This window comes from Carcharodon carcharias, chromosome 26 (genome assembly GCF_017639515.1).
Source record: "Carcharodon carcharias isolate sCarCar2 chromosome 26, sCarCar2.pri, whole genome shotgun sequence".
Classification (NCBI taxonomy): Eukaryota; Metazoa; Chordata; class Chondrichthyes; order Lamniformes; family Lamnidae; genus Carcharodon; species Carcharodon carcharias.
The window spans coordinates 39,258,284-39,277,275 of record NC_054492.1 but is presented as its reverse complement, the minus strand read 5'-3'; the positions used below and the strand labels follow the sequence as shown (position 1 = coordinate 39,277,275).

Sequence of the window (18,992 nt, the reverse complement as noted above, 5' to 3'; positions counted from 1 at the left end):
CTTTTACATTTGCATAAAGAACTACGAAAGAGAATGAAGATTTTGCAGAGAGCAGAAAAAAATGAATAAATGAAGGAACTGTGACCTTGCATAAATAGTAAAAATCCACTGAGGATTCAAAACTAAGAACAATTGTAGTTCTATCATAAGTTTTGTTAAGTCATAGGAAAATAGTGTTACAAATCTTATATCTATAAAACCCAGTGTGCAGCAGTTTTATAAGATTATAAGAAACGGGGACAGGAATAGGTAATTCGGCCCTTCCAGCTTGCTTCACCATTTGATAAGGATGGGAGTGCCAGGATTTTGAACCAGTGACGGTGGAGGAACAGCAATGTAGTTCCAAGTCAGAATGATGTGTGGCTTGGAGGGCAACTTGCTGGTGGTGGTGTTCCTGTGCGTCCGCTGCCTTTGTTTTTCTTTGTGGTAGAGGCCGTGGGTTTGGAAGGGTCTATCAAAGGTGCCTTGTTGAGTTGCTGCAGTGCATCTTGTAGGTGGTACACACTGCTGTCACAGTGCATCGGTGGTGGAGGACGTGAATGCTTATGGTGGTGGATGATGTATCAATCAAGCAGGCTGTTGTCCTGGATGGTATTGAGCTTCTTGAGTGTTCTTGGAGCTGTACTCATCCAGGCAAGTGGAGAGTATTCCATCACATTCCTGATTTGGGCCCTGAAGATGGTTGACAGGCTTTGGGGAGTCATGAGCTAAGTTACTTGCTGCAGGATTCCTAGCCTCTGACCTGCTCTCGTAGCCACAGTATTTATATGGCTATTCCAGTTCAGTTTCTGGTCAATGGTAACCCCCCAGGATGTTGACAGTGGGGAAATCAGCAATGGTCATGCCATTGAATGTCATGGGGATATGGTTGGATTCTCTCCTGGGAGATGGTCATTGACTGGCACTTGTGGTGCGAATGTAACTTGCCACTTATCAGCCCAAGCCTGCATGTTGTCCAGGTCTTGCTGCATATGGACACGGACTGCTTCAGTATCCAAGGAGCCGCGAATGGTGATCAACATTGTGCAACCATCAGCAAACATTCTGACCTTATGGTGGGAAGGCAATTGATGAAGCAGCTGAAGATGATGAGGCTGAGGAACTGCTGCAGTAATGTGCTATGAGTGAGATGATTGACCTCCAACAACTGTAACCATCTTCCTTTCTACTAGGTATGACTCCAACCAGTGAAGATTTTCCCCCCTGATTCCCATTGACTTGGTCTCCTTGATGTCAGAGCTAGTCACTATTGCCTAACCTCAAGTTCAGCTCCTTTTGTCCATGTTTAGACCAAGGCTGTAATGAGGTCAGGAGCTGAGTGGCCCTGACAGAACCCAAACTGAGTGTCAGTGAGTAGATTATTTCTGAGTAAGTGCTACTTGATTTGTTGATTGTTGACGATTAAGATCAGTGGTAAGATCCTGGAAAATATGGATCATTCTCCATATCTTGGGAGCCAGCTAAGCCTCTGAAAGACTGAGAAAGAGAGTATTTGAAGACTAAGATCTCAACCCTGAGAATAACCTCATGGTTTAGCGGGCAGCAGTGATATCTGCGCTCCTTTATGCTTCGGAGACTTAGACAACCTACAGCAGGCACCTCAAAGCTCTGTACTGTGATTGAAGCAGCTTATGCTTTTCATACTTTGCGAATGAGTAATGAGAAGCATCACTAGCAGTGCCTTTGCAAGATCTTCAAAATCTGGTGGTAAGAAATGTAGTCCAACAGCAGCATCCTTTCCCAATCCAACAAGCCCAGCCTCAAGGTGCTAATTGCTCAAAACCAGCTCCGCTGGGTAGGACATATTGGTCGTATGCCTGACACCAGACTCCTGAAGCAACTGCTATACTCTGAACTTGGCCATTGCAGGTGATTTCCAGGAGGGCAATAGAAAGGCATTAGGGGTGTCCCCAAAGTATCCCTCAAGAGGCCAAACTTTCCCACTGATTCCAGGGAGAACCTGGCTTGTGACCGACCAAAATGGCGAAGATACATTCGGGAAGGCATTGAATACAATGAGAGACTTCATTAGAAAGATGCAAAGATGTCAGAAGTCAAAGGTGTCAGAGAGAGTACACAAACCTCCCAGTAACTCATCTGCCTTTGAAGTTGAAATGGTTTACTGTAATTAGTTTGAGAATAGGTGTGGAGTCTCCAGATGTTTTCATCATTGCGATGGATGGTCAGTTTTTTTCCCCTAAAGGCTGCAGCACCTTATGTCCTTAGCTCATAGTTCAGTTAATAAGGCAATGTTGGGGTTTGGTTTTAATTTAGCCAGCAGCTCTGCCACGAATGTTGCTCGAAAGAATTTCAGCTTTATCCACTGTTGCTTCATATGTTGGTCTGGTAGGTATTCACATTTATGTTGAGTAGCGCAATGCTTAAAAGTTGACCCTAGTTCTCTGTAAGCGAGAGTTTCACTTTTTGCATTTCCAAAGAGAACTTGTAAGACCTGGTCTGAAAGAAACAATATTATTGATGGAATAATTCAAATCTGAAAAACATTGGTCGATCGTTTATGTTTATATACCAATACTGTAAATAAAATTTTTTTATTTAGCACTTCTCACATCAGTATTTCTGAGGAACCTTATGCAATTAATTATTGTTGAGGTATAGTAACTTTTGTTGTAGGCAAACATAGCCATTCTGTAACAGCAACATTTCAGCAATCATGCAATGAACAGTAAGTCAACATACTGTTAGCTGGTATTGTTCATCAGGACACTGGGGAGATGTTTTTTTCTCATTCCAATTCCTTCATGTTTTGCTATTTGTTCATGATCATCAAAGCTTGCAATGTTAAACACGTTTCTTTGTTTTCTCAATTATGCTCCAGTGACATTCTAGAAACTAGAGTGAAAGCAAATAGAAAGTGAATTTAACATTTTAGACTATATGATTGGTTTAGATTTAGTCACAGGAATGAGGGCTGAATGTGCTGTGCATTGGAAGTGAATATTTATACATTGTTTTTTCTTGCAAATATTTTGGTGGATAATTGAGAAGGCAGATGATCGAGACAAGATCGTGTCGGTTCTACTCCACCCCTTGTAGCCATTGAGGACCTGGATCAGCTAAGCATTTCATTTTAGTTTGCTATTTAAACAATGAAATTATTTTGACAGGATCGCAAAGTAATATTAAAAATGGAGTACCGTTCCCAAGGGCTTGTCCAAAGTGCAACATTCACTTCAATGTCTTGGATTCTTTACGGCAGCATATGGTTGTAAGTATTTTAATGATGATTATTTATTCAACAAGGAATAAGAGGGATGAGTGCGCTAGAATTTGAGATTATGCATGCAAATAATTGAACATAAACTTCAAGATTTTTCGGTTTACAAGCGCTATCTTTGGGGGGGACAAAACTCTATGATTATGAGCCTTTTGTTAATCAACATTTTGTTCTCGTGGCATATGTTTGTTTTAACTTTTTTATTCGTTCATGGGATGTGGGCATCGCTGGCTAGGCCACCATTTATTTCCCATCCAAATTGCCCTTGAGAAGGTGGTGGTGAGCTGCTGCATTGAACCACTGCAGTCTTTTTGCTGTTATCGTTTCTGGTGCAGAAGTCTATGCCAAGTGGTCCGTACGGTTTTATTCCTTATAGACTTTTTAGCAGTTTTATACAACTGAGTGGCTTGCTGGGCCATTTCAGAGGATTGTGGCTGTGGAGTCACATGTAGGCCAGACCAGGTAAGGACGGCAGATTTCCTCCCCCAGTGGGCAATTGTGAACCAGATGGGTTTTTACGATAATTGACAATGGTTTCATTAGATCATCATTAGACTCATAGTTCCAGATTTTTATTGAATTTGAATCCCACCCTGTGTCTCTGGATTACCAGTCCAGTGACATTACCACTAGGTTACTGCCTCCCCTTAACTTGTAAAATGCACAACCAGTAAAACATCGTGGTCATATTATAATTATTTACCTTGAAAGCTCAGATAATTGAGAACACTATTTGTTTGTACCTGTTGAGTTCTGTTGTCCAGATCTGGTGTCCAGCTACTGTCCTGTACCATCATCCGAACAATCGTCAAACAAAGTGTTAGAGATTGACAAAGGGAAACTTATTATGTTGGTCAATGATTTTTACTATGGAAAAGATGATGGTGATGCTCACCTGAATCAACAAGATCAGAAGACGAATACAACATTCAAGTGCTACAGTTGTCTGAAGATCCTTAAGAATAACATAAGGTATCTTATTCCTTCATAAATTAACTGCTCAAATGTAGGGCTTATACCATATTTTGAAAACAGAATGTTATACAAATGAGAATTTATTTAATTAAATGCTTTAAGATTTATTATTCTGTTAAATCTGCAATCTAGTTTAAAATAACCGTAAATTGAAGTGCAAGGAAAAAAAACAGAAATCTTTTAATCACTTTGACCAAGATTCCCTGTGTTCGTAGATTTTGCACCTGCTGTGGATTACTGTTGTTTGAACTCTAATCGATGCTAGTCTGAACTGGGCTCCATGAGAGTGGTTTGCAGTGATTCTCATTCCACTTGTTTAGTTAGGAACCTTGGGTTTATGAGATGTGGGAAGTTCTGCCCCACTATTTCATGTCACTCATTGTTGTGCTTTACATTGTGCCACCATTTTGAAATTGAATGAAGCTCTCGTATGTTTCCATTCTTATTGTTGTACCTGTGGGCTTGCTCACAACCAAGTCCAGTGGGTGTAATTTTTTAAAATCCAGTCTATTATACTTTACTGAAAATGGCCCATAGATTATTTTGAAATGTCTCTGATGTGACTAGATCTTTCAAGCAGGCATAGATTTTTGAGGGAAAGTTTTAATCGGCATTACAGTAAACATATGGAAATCCTGGTGCAAGGAAAGTTAGCTGATGCAACAAGTATCTGATTTGGTGCTTTTGAGAGAGCAAAAAATAAAGGTTAGATCTGAAGGACCGAGCAATATGTGCATTATAATAAAAATAAGAAACAAAGGATTAAGATTGGCAATGTGGTCAGAACAGAAATGGTTACTTCATGACGTTACAGAAAACATTTATGTGGAGATCTTGATATGTCTTGTTGAAGGTATGTTTTGCGTGTATAGATCATGTCCTCATTTCAATTAAAATTTTGAGTTTGGCATTCCAAGAATAATTAATTTGTGTCAAACGAAAGCTTCTTTTGAAAAAACTGAAGAAAGTATGTTGATCTAAATGCAAGCTGCAATATCCTTTTTAGTTACATACCTCACCGAATCTTTATAATGCTCAGTTTTTGACTGTGCTCTGAGTTATATTACTTGGCAAACATTACCTGCTGTGCTGCTATTTTTACCATTTTCATAGGGAGGGCAATAATGAGGGATTATTAGAACTCGATGTATTTCCCTTTTTGTATAATTTTTGTCATTTTCATCCTCACCACCTCCCTCTTACTGAGCTGCCCGTGGAATAACTGGACAAGTCAATTAATGTTTGTAGGAGGACCATTGGAAAAAGTCTCAATTTTTGCTTTATGATCCCCAGCTGAGGTCACCACTGGACAAGCCTGATCCCAGGAGGGGAACCCAGCTTGATATATCTAACTTCTATTTGTTTGTTTAGATGTGTGGAGAGTAGCTACTGAACAGAGTCATAGGAGGCATGTGATGAACTTTTAACAAAAGCATAAAACATTTATTAAACAAGGAAAGATGAACTATATTATGTTACTCCTTCACCCACAACCATACCTTTACAGATATATACAGATTTGTAAGGATAACACAAGTTCCAAAATACTCTAATGTTCACAGTAAGTATAGTCCATGTCAACCAATTGGAAACCTATGGTCAAACACACCGCACTCTGAAACCAAGTGACAGATGCCACCCCAGGCAGATGCAATGCATCTTTCCTCACCTTCCCCCACCCCCCAGACGCTTGTCACACTGTGACCCAACCGGTCTAACTGAACTCCGTCTTTCACACAAGAGTTTCCAATCTCCACTTTCCAAGAACTCATCTTGAAATCTTCTCCCAAGCCAATGTTTTCTCTCAGACCCCTTCCCCAAGGGTTCACCTCCAGGATTTCAAACTCTCCTTCCGATGTTGCTCTCCCCGGGTCACCACATGCATTCAAGCTGTCTTCTACTCTCTCTCTCTCTCTCTCTCTCTCTCTCTCTCTCTCTCAGCAGTACAGCACTGCTTCACATGCCCATAGCAAAGAGTTACAGACCTTCAGTTGCCTCTTTGGACCTTGTGACTTCTCACAAGCCTTTATATTGTTTTGAATCTGTTTCATGCAGCTTGGAGCTTTAACTTGAAGCTTGGAGCCATTCTCTGCCCCTCACTCCTAACTTCATTTAACAAGATTTTTTCCGGGTTCCTGTCCTTCCTTTGACTAGAATGTCTTCTTGGGACTTTCTCCTGTTCCATTCCCCTGAATTTTGGGGACTTTCTTCTTTAGCTTGGGACTTGCTATCTGTCCCTTTTGCTGCAGTTTCTGGCAGCTACTTTCAAAACCAGCTGAACTCTAACAGCTTCCAAATCAAAATGCTGTTTCTAGTTTCTTCTGTGTGTGTGTCTGTGGTAGGGGTCTGCCTCTCTGGACCTCTGTTGCTAGATGCATCCCAAGTTTTTTTTACTCTTGTTTGCTTTACTTAACTTTGAGTCGTAAAACTCTCATTAGCACCTTTTACAGTGAAACTAAAACTTAACTTGACCTTTTAACATAGAGACACAGAAATACAAATCAAACCTAAGCATTAAAGCTAACACTCATTCCTAGCACCCACAAATACCAATATAACTTACTTAAGCTATCCATATTTCCTATCAGTGTTTTATATATATATATAATATTACCCTCAGTAGAGTTCTGAGCCATGTGAGGATGTTTTATGATTTTCAACATGGGACCTTCCCCATTTTGTCTGTCTGTTACTACAGAATGTTCAGTAAAATGAAGCACTTCCCTGCAAGATCGAGAAATCAATAAATGGTTACCCTGGGTCATTATTGAATATTTTCAAATAGCTAATTGCTGAATGGCTAACTGGAGAGCCCACTGGTTAGCTCCATCTTCACCTTTAGTGAAATGTAAATTGAAGGGATAAAACAGGCAATTTTTTAAACAAAGTACTGTTCCAGATTTATTGCACAGTGGTTTCTTGTTTGTGAAAGTAACTTAAATTAATTTTCACTTAACTAGGTGCCCATGGTATATGAGAGTGAACTCAGTAGCCTAAAATATGTTTTAGTTTTACTTCCATTTGCTATGTGTGATGCTTTTTGCATACTTGGCAGCACATTGTGTTCTATTTCAGTGCTAAGAAACAAAATGGCTTCAGTACTATTGAAAGGAAATTAAAACTCAAACACCATCAGAAAACCAAATTTGGTGAGCATACTTAGAAGAACCCTCAAGGGTGATTATGCTGCACCATGACTATATGGTGTGATACTCCACAACCTTCATTACCATTTTCTGTACAGATTGATAGCATTATCAACAGATTTCAGTGGAATTCCCTTTAGGGATGTACAGTGAAAAATAGTTGGTAGTTTAAACAGTGCAAGAACTGCTCTTTTGATTGAATAACTTCATTTTAAAATGCAGCAAAAAGGCTTCTGTAAGCTGTTTTAACAGCTATACCCGTTTGTTTCACAGTCACTTGCTGGCAGTTAAGGTCATAGTTGCCCTGAATAAGAATCCTTTAAGGGAAGCTGAAATAGCAAAATGTGAAAATTGAAATATGGCTATGGCTTTTGAGAGCACAGGTTGCATGATAAACTGAACTGAGTAGTACCAATAGGTGAGATGAACTTTCTTAAATAAAGCAAAAGCTACACGTAATTGAGAGTATTTTAATCGCTATTATATGTACTTAGAAGCAGAGACCTAAGTAGGTGTGCTAGTGATTTGTCTTTAGAGCAGCTGGAATTTAACGAATACTTTTAAGAGTTTCCTGACTGAGAAATAATAAATTTGAAAGTACATTTTCTGTATGAGTATGCTCTCATTTTGGTCAATTTGTCATATGTTAGGAATTAACACATCACTATTCACCTCCTCTCAGTGTTTCTGCTTATGGTCGTTTATTTATTTAAACACCTGACTGCCACTTTTGGAAAAGCAGTGATATAACACTAATGGTCCCCAACCAACATCATATCTATTTGCTTATCCTTCTAATCCAAAGCAGCAAGCTATAAAATGTCAAATACAGAAGAACTGCCTTTGTGTAAACAGCAAAAGAGAGGTCCAAGCTGATGTGCAGAGTACGCCACGTGTGTTAAGGCTTACTCATTGGTTAGTCACTGTATATCACTTTTGTCGTATAATTATGTGCATGCATTAAAATAGAAAACACTGAAAACTTGCAGTAGAATATAATATGTATTTTGCTTGGGACTTAAGCCAGTATATCCCTATTTGGAACATTATTTTCTGGTGATGTAGTTTATTCAAAATTAACCTTGACCTAGAAGCTACTTAAGATATTTAAACTGCATAGCCATGGGACTGGGATTCTTCCCCCACACTGGCTCGAGATAACTCCTATAAGCTATCGGCGTTAACTGATAGGCTGTCCTACTTGGACAAGCATGGAGAAGCTTATAATGTTCTACGGAGGCTGAGTAGTTTTAGTTGTTTAACATTTGTAGTGTCCTCTGCACATTTGAGATTCACTAAGCTTGTGACCTTGCCAACCTCAGTTCTTTGGATGTGGGTTGTGTCGGGCAGAGAAAAACTTTACCTGCTTGGATTTCTTAGTAACTTAATTTGAACAGTTATAAGCATGGGAGTGAGTTTCCAAGTATATCAAATATCTGGGTGACAAATACACTCAGTAAATATTCAAATTATATTAATACTTGTATGAAAAAGTGTTATAATTTAAGGCATATTTTTAAGACGTAGAGGGGGTAATTTTAACCTTAATAAGGATGGGTGGATTTGAATCAGCTTTGATGTTAGATTGTAAAAAGGAACCCACCCACTGCCAATTTACCAAAGACAGGACAGGGATTGTGCAGCCAGCCTTCTCCCCCCAGGTGGGTTACTTATTTAAATATTTTACTGAGGATACATGCCTCAGATTTTATCTCTCTTCCAGCTATCACGCTGGCTGGCTGGACTTAGTGGGCCTGGGAAAACCTGAGGTTAAAGGAGGTGAAGATTGCTTTGTCAGCACTTCTTGTGAACCAGGAGGAGCAGAAGTGTTTCCCCTGGCCCACTGAGAAAACCTACTTCCCTGTCCACCCCAATCTCTGAATCTGATGTCTGCTCAATCAGCAAGGATCACCCATCCATGATCATCCAAACCACACTGTACACTGATTAATGGAAACTTATCTGGTTTCGGGCTGCAGCGTTTTCTGGAGCTTTCCCTGCCCATCAGGGAGCCAATCCTGTCAATCAGGCAGCTGTCTGGGCAAGGAGCCTGATTTATTTTTTTTCTGGAATTGCAAGTGCCAGGCTTTCTGATTGAAACTCCTACCCCCTCCCCCATGTTTTAAAATCCAACCCCAGTAAATAGTGGGATCCGAGTGATCTGGATTCATACAACAAAGTCACATTATGTGTCGCTTTGAAATTTTGTTTCCTTCATATGATGACTTATGAGTTACTACAGTGGTCTGAGTTATTCACAGTGGATTTAGTTAATATGCTGTTTTCTGCTTTCACTGACCATATAACTCTTAAATCACAGGGTAAATTCAGCATGTGATAAAAATCATTAATGTTAAGGTTTTAACACTGTGAACAGGTTCTCTATTTTGTCATGAAAGCAAAATACCATGGATGCTGGAAATCAGGGGGGAAAAAAACAAAATGCTGGAGTTACTGTTGGCCTGGCACATTTGTGGAAGAAGAAACAAATCTAGTTCCCATGAAAGGTTATCGACCTGAAATGTTCACTCTGTTTCTCTCACCACAGATGTTGCCAGTCTGAGTACTTACAGCATCTTCTGTTTTTATTTTTGCTTCTGTCACCTTTTATCAAGCAAGACTTTGTGTTTAGAATGGAGCCTCTCTGAACTTAACTTTTTATCTATAAATAAAGATTGATTATAAATTGTAAAATAGGATGATTATGCTGACTTAGTTTTTATTATTTTTATAATTAAAATTCAGTAATTTAAAACTGTTTAAAAAGTATGCTATGCATTTTGCAAAGTCCAACTTTGAGGTTTTTAGTTACTAGAGTTTATTTCAACTTGCAATATAATGTTTAAAGCTGCAACTAAAGATAAGTGTTTTATGAGTTGCCTCGTCATTGTTAGGTTTATGAACCACATGAAGCATCACATGGAATTAGAGAAGCAGAGCAGTGAGAGCTGGGAAAACCACACCACTTGTCAGCACTGTCACCGTCAGTTCCCTACACCATTCCAGCTACAGTGCCACATTGAAACTGCTCATAGTCCATATGAGTCAACAAGTAAGTGTTTAGGTACCTTTTATATGCTTTTAGACAGCGAAGTTGTTTGATGACACCCCTTTATTCTCATCGTAAGTTTGATAAGGGATGTAGACATTTCACTTTAGACTTTTATGGTGCTTTCTGTTGAAAACAATTGAATAACTTTGAGGGCTTCTCCCTGCATCTTAGGAAGTCCTGCCTTGAAACTTGATGTTTCTTAAGTGGCTGCCATTTTTGAAATCCTGCATCAGCCCAAAGCAGGAGATAACCCTGGACAAGAAACCATTGTATTCGTGTGCAGGGAAGAATTGGCATGTGCTCCTACAACTGCAGATGGCGTTGCAATTGAAAAGGAGAAGCCACATGTTTTCTTGAATGTGGTAATTCTTTATCATTCAGTTTTTCTTGAGTTAACTTTGTAGTTGTATCTACATTTGCAAGAGGTTGGCAGAGAGGTTGCACACAGCATATTAGATGTTTGGTGAGCAGTATAAATTCATCATACCTTTTCAAGGAAAAATGTATTTCTGTGCAGTACTGAGTGAAATAGAGCAGCCGTCTTGTCAGAAAGCGACTGCATCAACCCAGTTACCATAATCTTTTCATTATCTTGCTTCGTCTGGTCAGTTATCTGTGATTATTTTTTCACCATTTAGTGGAATTATACTTCGCCCCAGTAAAATGATTTATGTATGTACAATGGGTTTCTTATTGTGTTCTTCTGTTAAATTCAGTTTTCACTCTATTCTTCTTTGCAGCACTGCAGGGCATTCTTTTAGTATGCTTTTAAATTCGTTTTCTTGTAAGGTTGTACATTTTTGGTTCGTTGGCATGTTGAGAAGTCTAGCAGGATGAGCTGCTTTACATGATTAAGTCGACAGAGTTCTGCAGAATGAGACAGCCCTCTCAGTTTTTCTGTTCCTAATCTGAGGCACTTCACTCTTGATCTAGTAGAGATGCAATTACCTGATAAAACTCACTCAGTGAGGTTAGCTGAGCACAGATATCTGGTGGAGGGTGCAATATGAATTATCGGCTCTTTTAAATTCAATATCGTATAGTATATTTCTATCATGTTAATCAGTTATTAAATTTATGGGATAAGATTGTCTTTTTCCAGCATTCTCTTGTCCCTCTACCTCCTCCCTCCCAGTTCTTAAATCATTGCACAACATTTCAAAATAGCTGTGAAATTTTTTTTCTAAAGCAGTGATAACAAATTCATGAAACATAGAAAATAGGAACAGGAGTAGCTCATTCAACCCTTCGAGCTTGCTCCACCCTTGAATATGATAATGGCTGATCCTTTATCTCAGTGCCATACCCCTGTTCTCTCCCCATACCTCTTAATGCCTTCATAGTCTAGAAATCTATCTATTTCCTCCTTACATATATTCAGTGACTTGGACTCCACTGCCTTGTGTGGTAGAGAATTCCATAGGTTCACCACTGTTGATTGAAGAAATTTCTTCTCATCTCAATCTTAAATGGCCTACCCTTAATCCTGAGACTGTGACCCAAACTGCACACACTACTTCAGCTGTGGTCTCACTGAGGCACTGTACAGCTGCAGTTAGACATCCTTGGTCCTGTACCCAGTCCTCTTGCAATGAAGGCCAACATACCATTTGCCTTCTTAACTGTTTGCTGCACCTGCAAGTTTGCTTTCAGTAATTGGTGTATAAGGACACACAGGTCCCTTTGTACATAATTAGTTCCCAATCTATCACCATTTAAGTAATTCTCTGCCATTGTGTTTTTCCTACCCAAGTGGATAACTTCACACTTATCCACGTTATACTGTATCTGCCATGTATTTGCCCACTCTATCAACTTGTCTAAATTGCCTTGGAGCCTCTTAACATCTTCCTCACCTCTCACATTCCCACCGAGTTTTATGTTGTTAGCAAACTTGGAAATATTACATTTGGTTCCCTCATCCAAATTATTGATATATATTGAGAGTAGCTGGGGCCCAAGCACTGATCCCTGCTATACCCCACTAGTCACCGCCTGCCATTTGGAAAAAGACCCATTTATTCCTACTCTTTTTCCTATCTGCTAACCCTTTCTCAATCCATGCCAATATATTAGCCCCCCTTCCATGTGTTTTAATTTTGCACACTAACCTCTTATGTGGGATTTTATCAAAGGCTTTCTGAAAATCCAAATACACCATTACCACTGGTTCTCCCTCATCTATTCTGCTAGCTACATCCTCCAGCTGAGTTGAAGACTCAATTATAGGGCCTACTGGTGGTTTTGGTTGGGAGAACTTAATATGTTGGCAGTTTCACCATTGCAAAAAGATGTGAAGAATTAACATTCTTGCCTAGCTTTACTGGTTGAACATAACCTCCTTTAGTTCTGTGGTAATAGGAATTTCTTTTTTAATCCTTCCATCATGAAAGCAGGCACAGTTTTACTCTGGATCATCTAACAATGGACTCAGTTTCTTTGAAGTGTTAAGATATGCTAGGCTTTATTTCATAATGTGATTGGGCTAATTTGTTTATGAAGCCATATTTATCTGGTGTTTAATTTTTCATTGCTAATCATGACTTGGGGGAGATCACATGGTTAGCTAAGAAATGTTGTAATTTAACAAACTCAAACTCTCTGGGACCTGTGTTCTTTATATTGTTAGAGGGTGGAAATTAGTGTTAGAGTGACTGGAAAGGGTGGATGGGAAAAAATATAAAAACTAGTTCACAATTAATAGATCCCATCAAGTTTTCTCTTTTATTACTGATGCTGCCTAGTCCAACAACTTGACCAATTTTGTGATCTGTGCCATTTTCCAAATATTTTTTGGGGTGGGCAAAGTACAAATGATTCAGTATTTAATATAGGAAAAACCTTACCAAGATGTAACTTAGTGGGGCAGAAATGTGAAAAGATAACACTAATTTCAATCTATAAGCATTCACAATAATATGCTAAGCCTTTTGCAATATTGTACTATGATCTTGTTAAAAATTGGGCAAAATTTCTGTACCATGTGCAAGCATTCAATTTTTTAGGAATGCTGTAGAGTTTAGAATAAATCATTTTTTAAAGCTGCAAAATAAAAGAAATAGGAACAGGAGTAGGCCATGTGGTACCTTGAGCCTGCTCCCCCATTTGTCAGCTGCTGTCACTCAATTCAAGGGTGACATCTACTTAGGGTCGTGACTTTCTGCAATGGGTCTTCATGTGAACAGATGGTTTACAACCCACACATCCTTTGGGCACATGGGAACATAGGACTTGGGAGCAGGAACAGGTCATTAGGCCCTTCGAGCCTGCTCCACCATTCAAAACGCTTATGGCTGATCTGATTGTGGTCTCAACTCCACTTTCCTGTCTGCTCCCCATAACTGTTGATTCTCTTGTCTATCAAAGACCTGTCTAACTCTGCCTTGAATAGATTCAATGACCCAGCCTCCACTGCTCTCTGGGTAAGAGAATGCCCAAATACTAATGACCCTTTGAGAGGAAAAATTTCCCCTCATCTCAGTCTTAAAGGGGGGACCTCTTATTCTTAAACTGCGCCTCCTAGTTCTAGTTCCCCATGAGTGGAAACATCCTCTTATATCTACCCTGTCAAGTGTCCTCAGAATCTGACGCGCTTCAATAAGGTCTCTCATTCTCCTGAACTCCAGTGGGTATAAGCCCACTTTGTTCAACCTTTCTTCATAGGATAAGCCCTTCATTCCAGGAATGAGTTGAGTGAACCTTGTGTGTACCTCTTCTAATGTGGTTATATCCTTATTCAAATAAGGAGAGCAAAACTGTACGTGGTATTCAGATGTGGTTACACCAATGCCCTGTACAACTGCAGTCAAAGTTCCCTAATTTTATTGCAAGGACAGTGGAATATAAACGACTACACTCCATTTGCTTTCCTGATCACTGCTTATTAACTTGTTGTGAGTCATGTACCGGGTCACCGAGATACCTTTGTACCACCGAGTTCTGCAATCTCTCTCCATTTAAATAGTATGCTGTTTTTCTATTTTTCCTGCCAAAGTGGACAAGTTCACATTTTTCCACATTATACCCTATCTGGCAAATTTTTGCCCATTTACTTAACCTGTATATATCCCTTTGCAGACTCTCTACCTCCTCTTAACAACTTGCTTTCCTGTCTTGGTGTCAACGTCAAGTTTAGCAACTCTGCATTCAGTCCCTTCGTCCAAATCATTGATGTAGATTGTAAATAGTTGAGGGGCCCCAGCATTGATCCCTATGGCACTCCACTAGTTACAGCTTGGCAACCCAAAAAAGACCCATTTATCCAGACTCTCTGCTTCCTGCTAGCTAATCAATCCTTTATCCATGCTAATATGTTAACCATGGCACCATGTGCTCTAATCTTGTATAGTATCCTTTGACTAGGCACCTTTTCAAATGCCACGGTTGACTCAGCCTGATCACATGATGATTTTCTAAGTATCCTGCTGTAACCTCCTTAATAGATTCTCGCAATTTCCCTTTGACAGATATTAGGTTACCTGGTCTGTAGTTTCCTGCCTTTTGTCTCCCTCCTTTCTTAGATTAGCTATTTTTCAATTCCCTGGGACCCTTGCAGAATTTTGGAAGATTATAAGCAAAGCATCTACGAACTCCGCAGCCACTTCTTTTAAGGTCCTAGGATGCAGGCCACCTGGTCCTGGGGCCTTGTCAGCCTTTAGGTCTAATAGTTTACCCAGGATCTTTTCCTGAGTGATGATGATTGGTTTAAGTTCCTCCCTCCTGTTCACCTTTTGATTTTCAGGTATCTTTGGGAAGTTTTCTACATCTTCTACAGTGAAGACAGACACATGGGGCAGGATGTCCCATGAGGTAATGGCATCTAGAATGCAGGATTTGCGTCCTTTTTTTTCTTCTCTGCTACCATGCTGCCTCATTATTCAGACTCAGTGATCCAACTTGACGGATAAGCAGTTGCCATTTTGAATGATTGGCAGCAAGCTCCTCCCATTGAAGTCAATGCTGCCACATTTCAAAAAGAGCTTCAGAGTGTCTTTTAAACATTTTCTTTGCCCTCCCATGGAACCTTGGCTGTCTGAGAGTTGAGAAAACGGTATCTGGTAGAGGGGATGTTTTTCGGCTATCTGGTGTCCGGTCCATCAAAGTTGATTTTGCAGAAACAAATCATATTACTTAACATTGTGTAAAATATAAAAGGAAATAGCATTCAAATCTCAGCATGGTACAGCTTGGACAATGAAATCATAAAATTATTCCAGACCAAATTTTTGTGAAGAAAAGTGTGTTATATAGCAATAAAATGTTTTTGAGAAGGAAAAAAGGTCTCTTTATGTACTGATGGAAAGGCAGAATCAGAACAGAAGCAAGAAAAAACATTTCGTCAAATAGTTTGTGTTTTAATGGGATTAACAATGCAGCTTGTTCAGATTTTTTCTGTCTCTCATGAATTTAATTTTACTTCTAAAACGCTGTGGTAAAATGCCAACTTCCAGTAATGTGCATAACATTGATAACATGTACGTGAGAGAAAAATAATTACTCTGTTCCTTTCCCATTTTTAAGCAACACGTGCAATTGAGCTCAGTGGCACGACTTTTTTTGATTACAGTAAAATTTATAAAATGGGAAATATCTGCAGAAGGAAACCTTGTGTAATTTTGTTCTTTCGTTGCTTTCTAGCGATTTGCAAAATTTGTGAGTTGTCCTATGAATCTGAGCAAGTACTTCTGCAGCATATGAAAGACAATCATAAACCAGGGGAAATGCCATATGTTTGTCAGGTAATTTTTCAGTCACTGTTCATAAACCAAGATTTGTTTGGAAAGTTTTTCTTTAAAAATTACAACATTTTTCCTGGTCCTTTCCCTCCCTTTTTAGGTATGCAACTACCGTTCATCAATGTATTCAGATGTGGATAACCATTTCCGCATTGTTCATGAAAATACCAAGCAGCTGCTTTGCCCTTTTTGCCTTAAGGTCATTAAAAGTGGAAATGCTTATGTTCAGCATTATATGAGACATCAGGTATAGTATTAATATTGATATACTTTTATAATTTAATAAATGTCTATAATCATACAGAATTGTAGATTTTCTACTGAAAATGGATAAGTAATGATATAGTTGCAGTTATTTTTACAAGTAAATTTGCTTGCTGAATACTTGGAAAAGTGACTCATGAGATTTGAGTCAGTTGAGGGAATTAGTTCAGAAAAAAACGCTCTCTTAAATTAGATTTTGAAGTACATAAGAAAGTGGTGAATACGAGGGGAAGAATTGCATTTACCATAAGGGAAAAAGTAGGTCAGTAATCAGTTACAGCATTATTGTTATTTTTGACATTCACTCTTAGGTGTATTGAACATCTCAGTTTGTCACTGTCAGTGGAGTAATCTATTTGTGGCTCATAGCTGAGCAACTTGAACAGTCAGCATAATCAGAAATCCACTTTTAGAATACCGTGTTCAGTTATCTACTTTCCTTGAATTGATTAGACTTCATAATTTGGTGCCGTTGAGAAGTTGATAATTGTAGCTTGACCACACGCACGCACTTTCAACAAATTATGCTTGTTTTACTGTTTGAATACCAAAGTGCAAATCATAATTGTAGGAAATAAAATTGCATTTAAGTTGTACTAGCTTAATATGTTTTGATCCTGCATGCTAATGAGAATAAAAAGTTAAAAATAAAAACAACTCCTTTATAAGGTAGGATACGCAAAGCATATTATAGAACCTGCTGAAAAATGGGGTATAATGTAGTGTTTGCATAGGTGGCCATACTCCTGTTCCTATTTCTTATGTTCTTAACTAATGTATCCTACATTGAGGATCCTTTTAATTATGGTTAAGAATATTTTAAAATAGACACCATTTTTCTTGAGATTTGATGGCTTGAAAATTTTTTTTATTCATTCGTTCGTGGGGTGTGGAAGGTGGTGTGAGCTGCTTTGAACCACTGCAGTCCAAATATCTGTATCAAAAACAATAGAATAGTAAAACAATGCTGTGGATGAGCACTTTTTAAAATTCATTCATGGGATTTGGGTGTCACTGGCTAGGCCAGAATTTATTGCCCATCCCTAATTGCCCTTATTCAGAGTCATTTAAGAATCAACCACATTGCTGTGGGTCTGGTGTCACATGTAGGCCAGATTTCCTTCCAGATGGGTTTTTATGACAATCATCAATGGTTTCGTGGTCATCATCAGACTTTTAATTCTAAATTTTTATTGAATTCAAATTTCACCCTTTGCCATGGTGGGATTCGAACCCCCATTCCCAGAGAATTGCCCTGGGTCGCTGGAATACTAGTCCAGTGACAATATCACTATGCCACCACCTCCCTCACGCTTCCAGGGTGGCCGGCCAACTCTGGGGGCAAAAAAGTAAGGGGTACTTTGCTGGAGGAATGGGCTGGGGTTTGACAAAACCTCCAGAGTTGGTGGATAGGGGGATCCCTCTGCAGCTATGTGCCCTGTCCCAAATCTAATTATGATGGCTTGGTAAAATAACCATTGAACACCCACTTGAAAGGCCTGAACAAAAACCATAGTACTTGTGGAGTTGACACGTGCAGACACAAAGCCTTGCAGAGAGAGATGAAATCCATGAATGCCTGACCTGGGACACAGGACTAAAGACCAAATTACAGGACAGTCCCGATAAATCTGGCATGGTTAGTCACCCTGCTTTCACATGAACTAAAAGCATCAACTCCTCTAAGAAAATACAAGCCTGCTATGAAAGGGAGACTCAGAAAATTATACATTTGTAATCATATTTTTTTCCTTCATCCATGTTTTAGTCTTTGTGTGAGTGAATGTGTGTAGTTGAGTCACTGAGACATGCTTTTAAACCTCCGGGGCACGTATGTGATAATAAATAACCTTTGTTTGTAAAACTCTGGTAAAGGCTTGTTGCTGAAATTATTTAAATTTAAACAAGAAAACACATACACACTTCACATACAATAACACTTGGGTCACAGATAATAAGAGAAGGCACAAGTTCTGTCCGTGACAGAAAATTGTGATAAGACTTGACCAAGTGGAATATTTAGAAGATGCAGTGATGTAAACGTTACAGCCAATCCATAGCATCGTTGACCACAGTGGTTTTAATAAGATAGCAAAAAAAACAAATTACATTAGTAAGAGGATGGGGTCAGTAGAGAGAGAGAGATTCTATATCAGACAATTCATCTATTTAGGCGTATGGGGAACAATTGTAGACAGGTTAGTAGCGGGCATGAATGTTAAGGATGTTTGGGAAACAAGGAAGTGATCAAAATTGTATATTTGGAAGGTAGTGTTAAAAGCAATGGCAAGAGCTCACAAGTTGAAATTGTCAGCAGTATGGTATAAATGAGTTTATGTACACAGTGGTAGGATTGCACCTCTAATTTTCTTTGTACATTACCTAAAGGGGGATGAAATATTCCTTGTGAACCACTGAGTTTCATTATCTTAAATTCAAAAATGAAACCCTGTAAACACTGGTGTATTGACAGCTGCTCTGTTGTTTTGTATCACCATAAAATGATAGGCTATGACTGAGCAGCTGTGAGCTCAACTTGTGTGGAATTGCAATCCACTGTCAGTGCACCACCAAATAAAGGT

General features: G+C 39.0%; 1 protein-coding gene across 6 annotated transcripts in view; it reads left to right on the top strand.

The window, feature by feature from the left end:
* The window catches only part of LOC121270033 (zinc finger protein 280D-like), a 105,320-nt gene that overhangs the window by 64,096 nt on the left and 22,232 nt on the right, over positions 1 to 18,992 (top strand). For all 6 annotated transcript variants that reach the window (XM_041175338.1, XM_041175339.1, XM_041175341.1 and 3 more), the window contains 5 exons: positions 3,129 to 3,229; positions 3,990 to 4,210; positions 10,254 to 10,411; positions 16,049 to 16,149; positions 16,247 to 16,393. In XM_041175338.1, the coding sequence (XP_041031272.1) occupies positions 3,129 to 3,229; positions 3,990 to 4,210; positions 10,254 to 10,411; positions 16,049 to 16,149; positions 16,247 to 16,393 (728 nt within the window). The remainder of the gene's footprint in view (positions 1 to 3,128; positions 3,230 to 3,989; positions 4,211 to 10,253; positions 10,412 to 16,048; positions 16,150 to 16,246; positions 16,394 to 18,992) is intronic.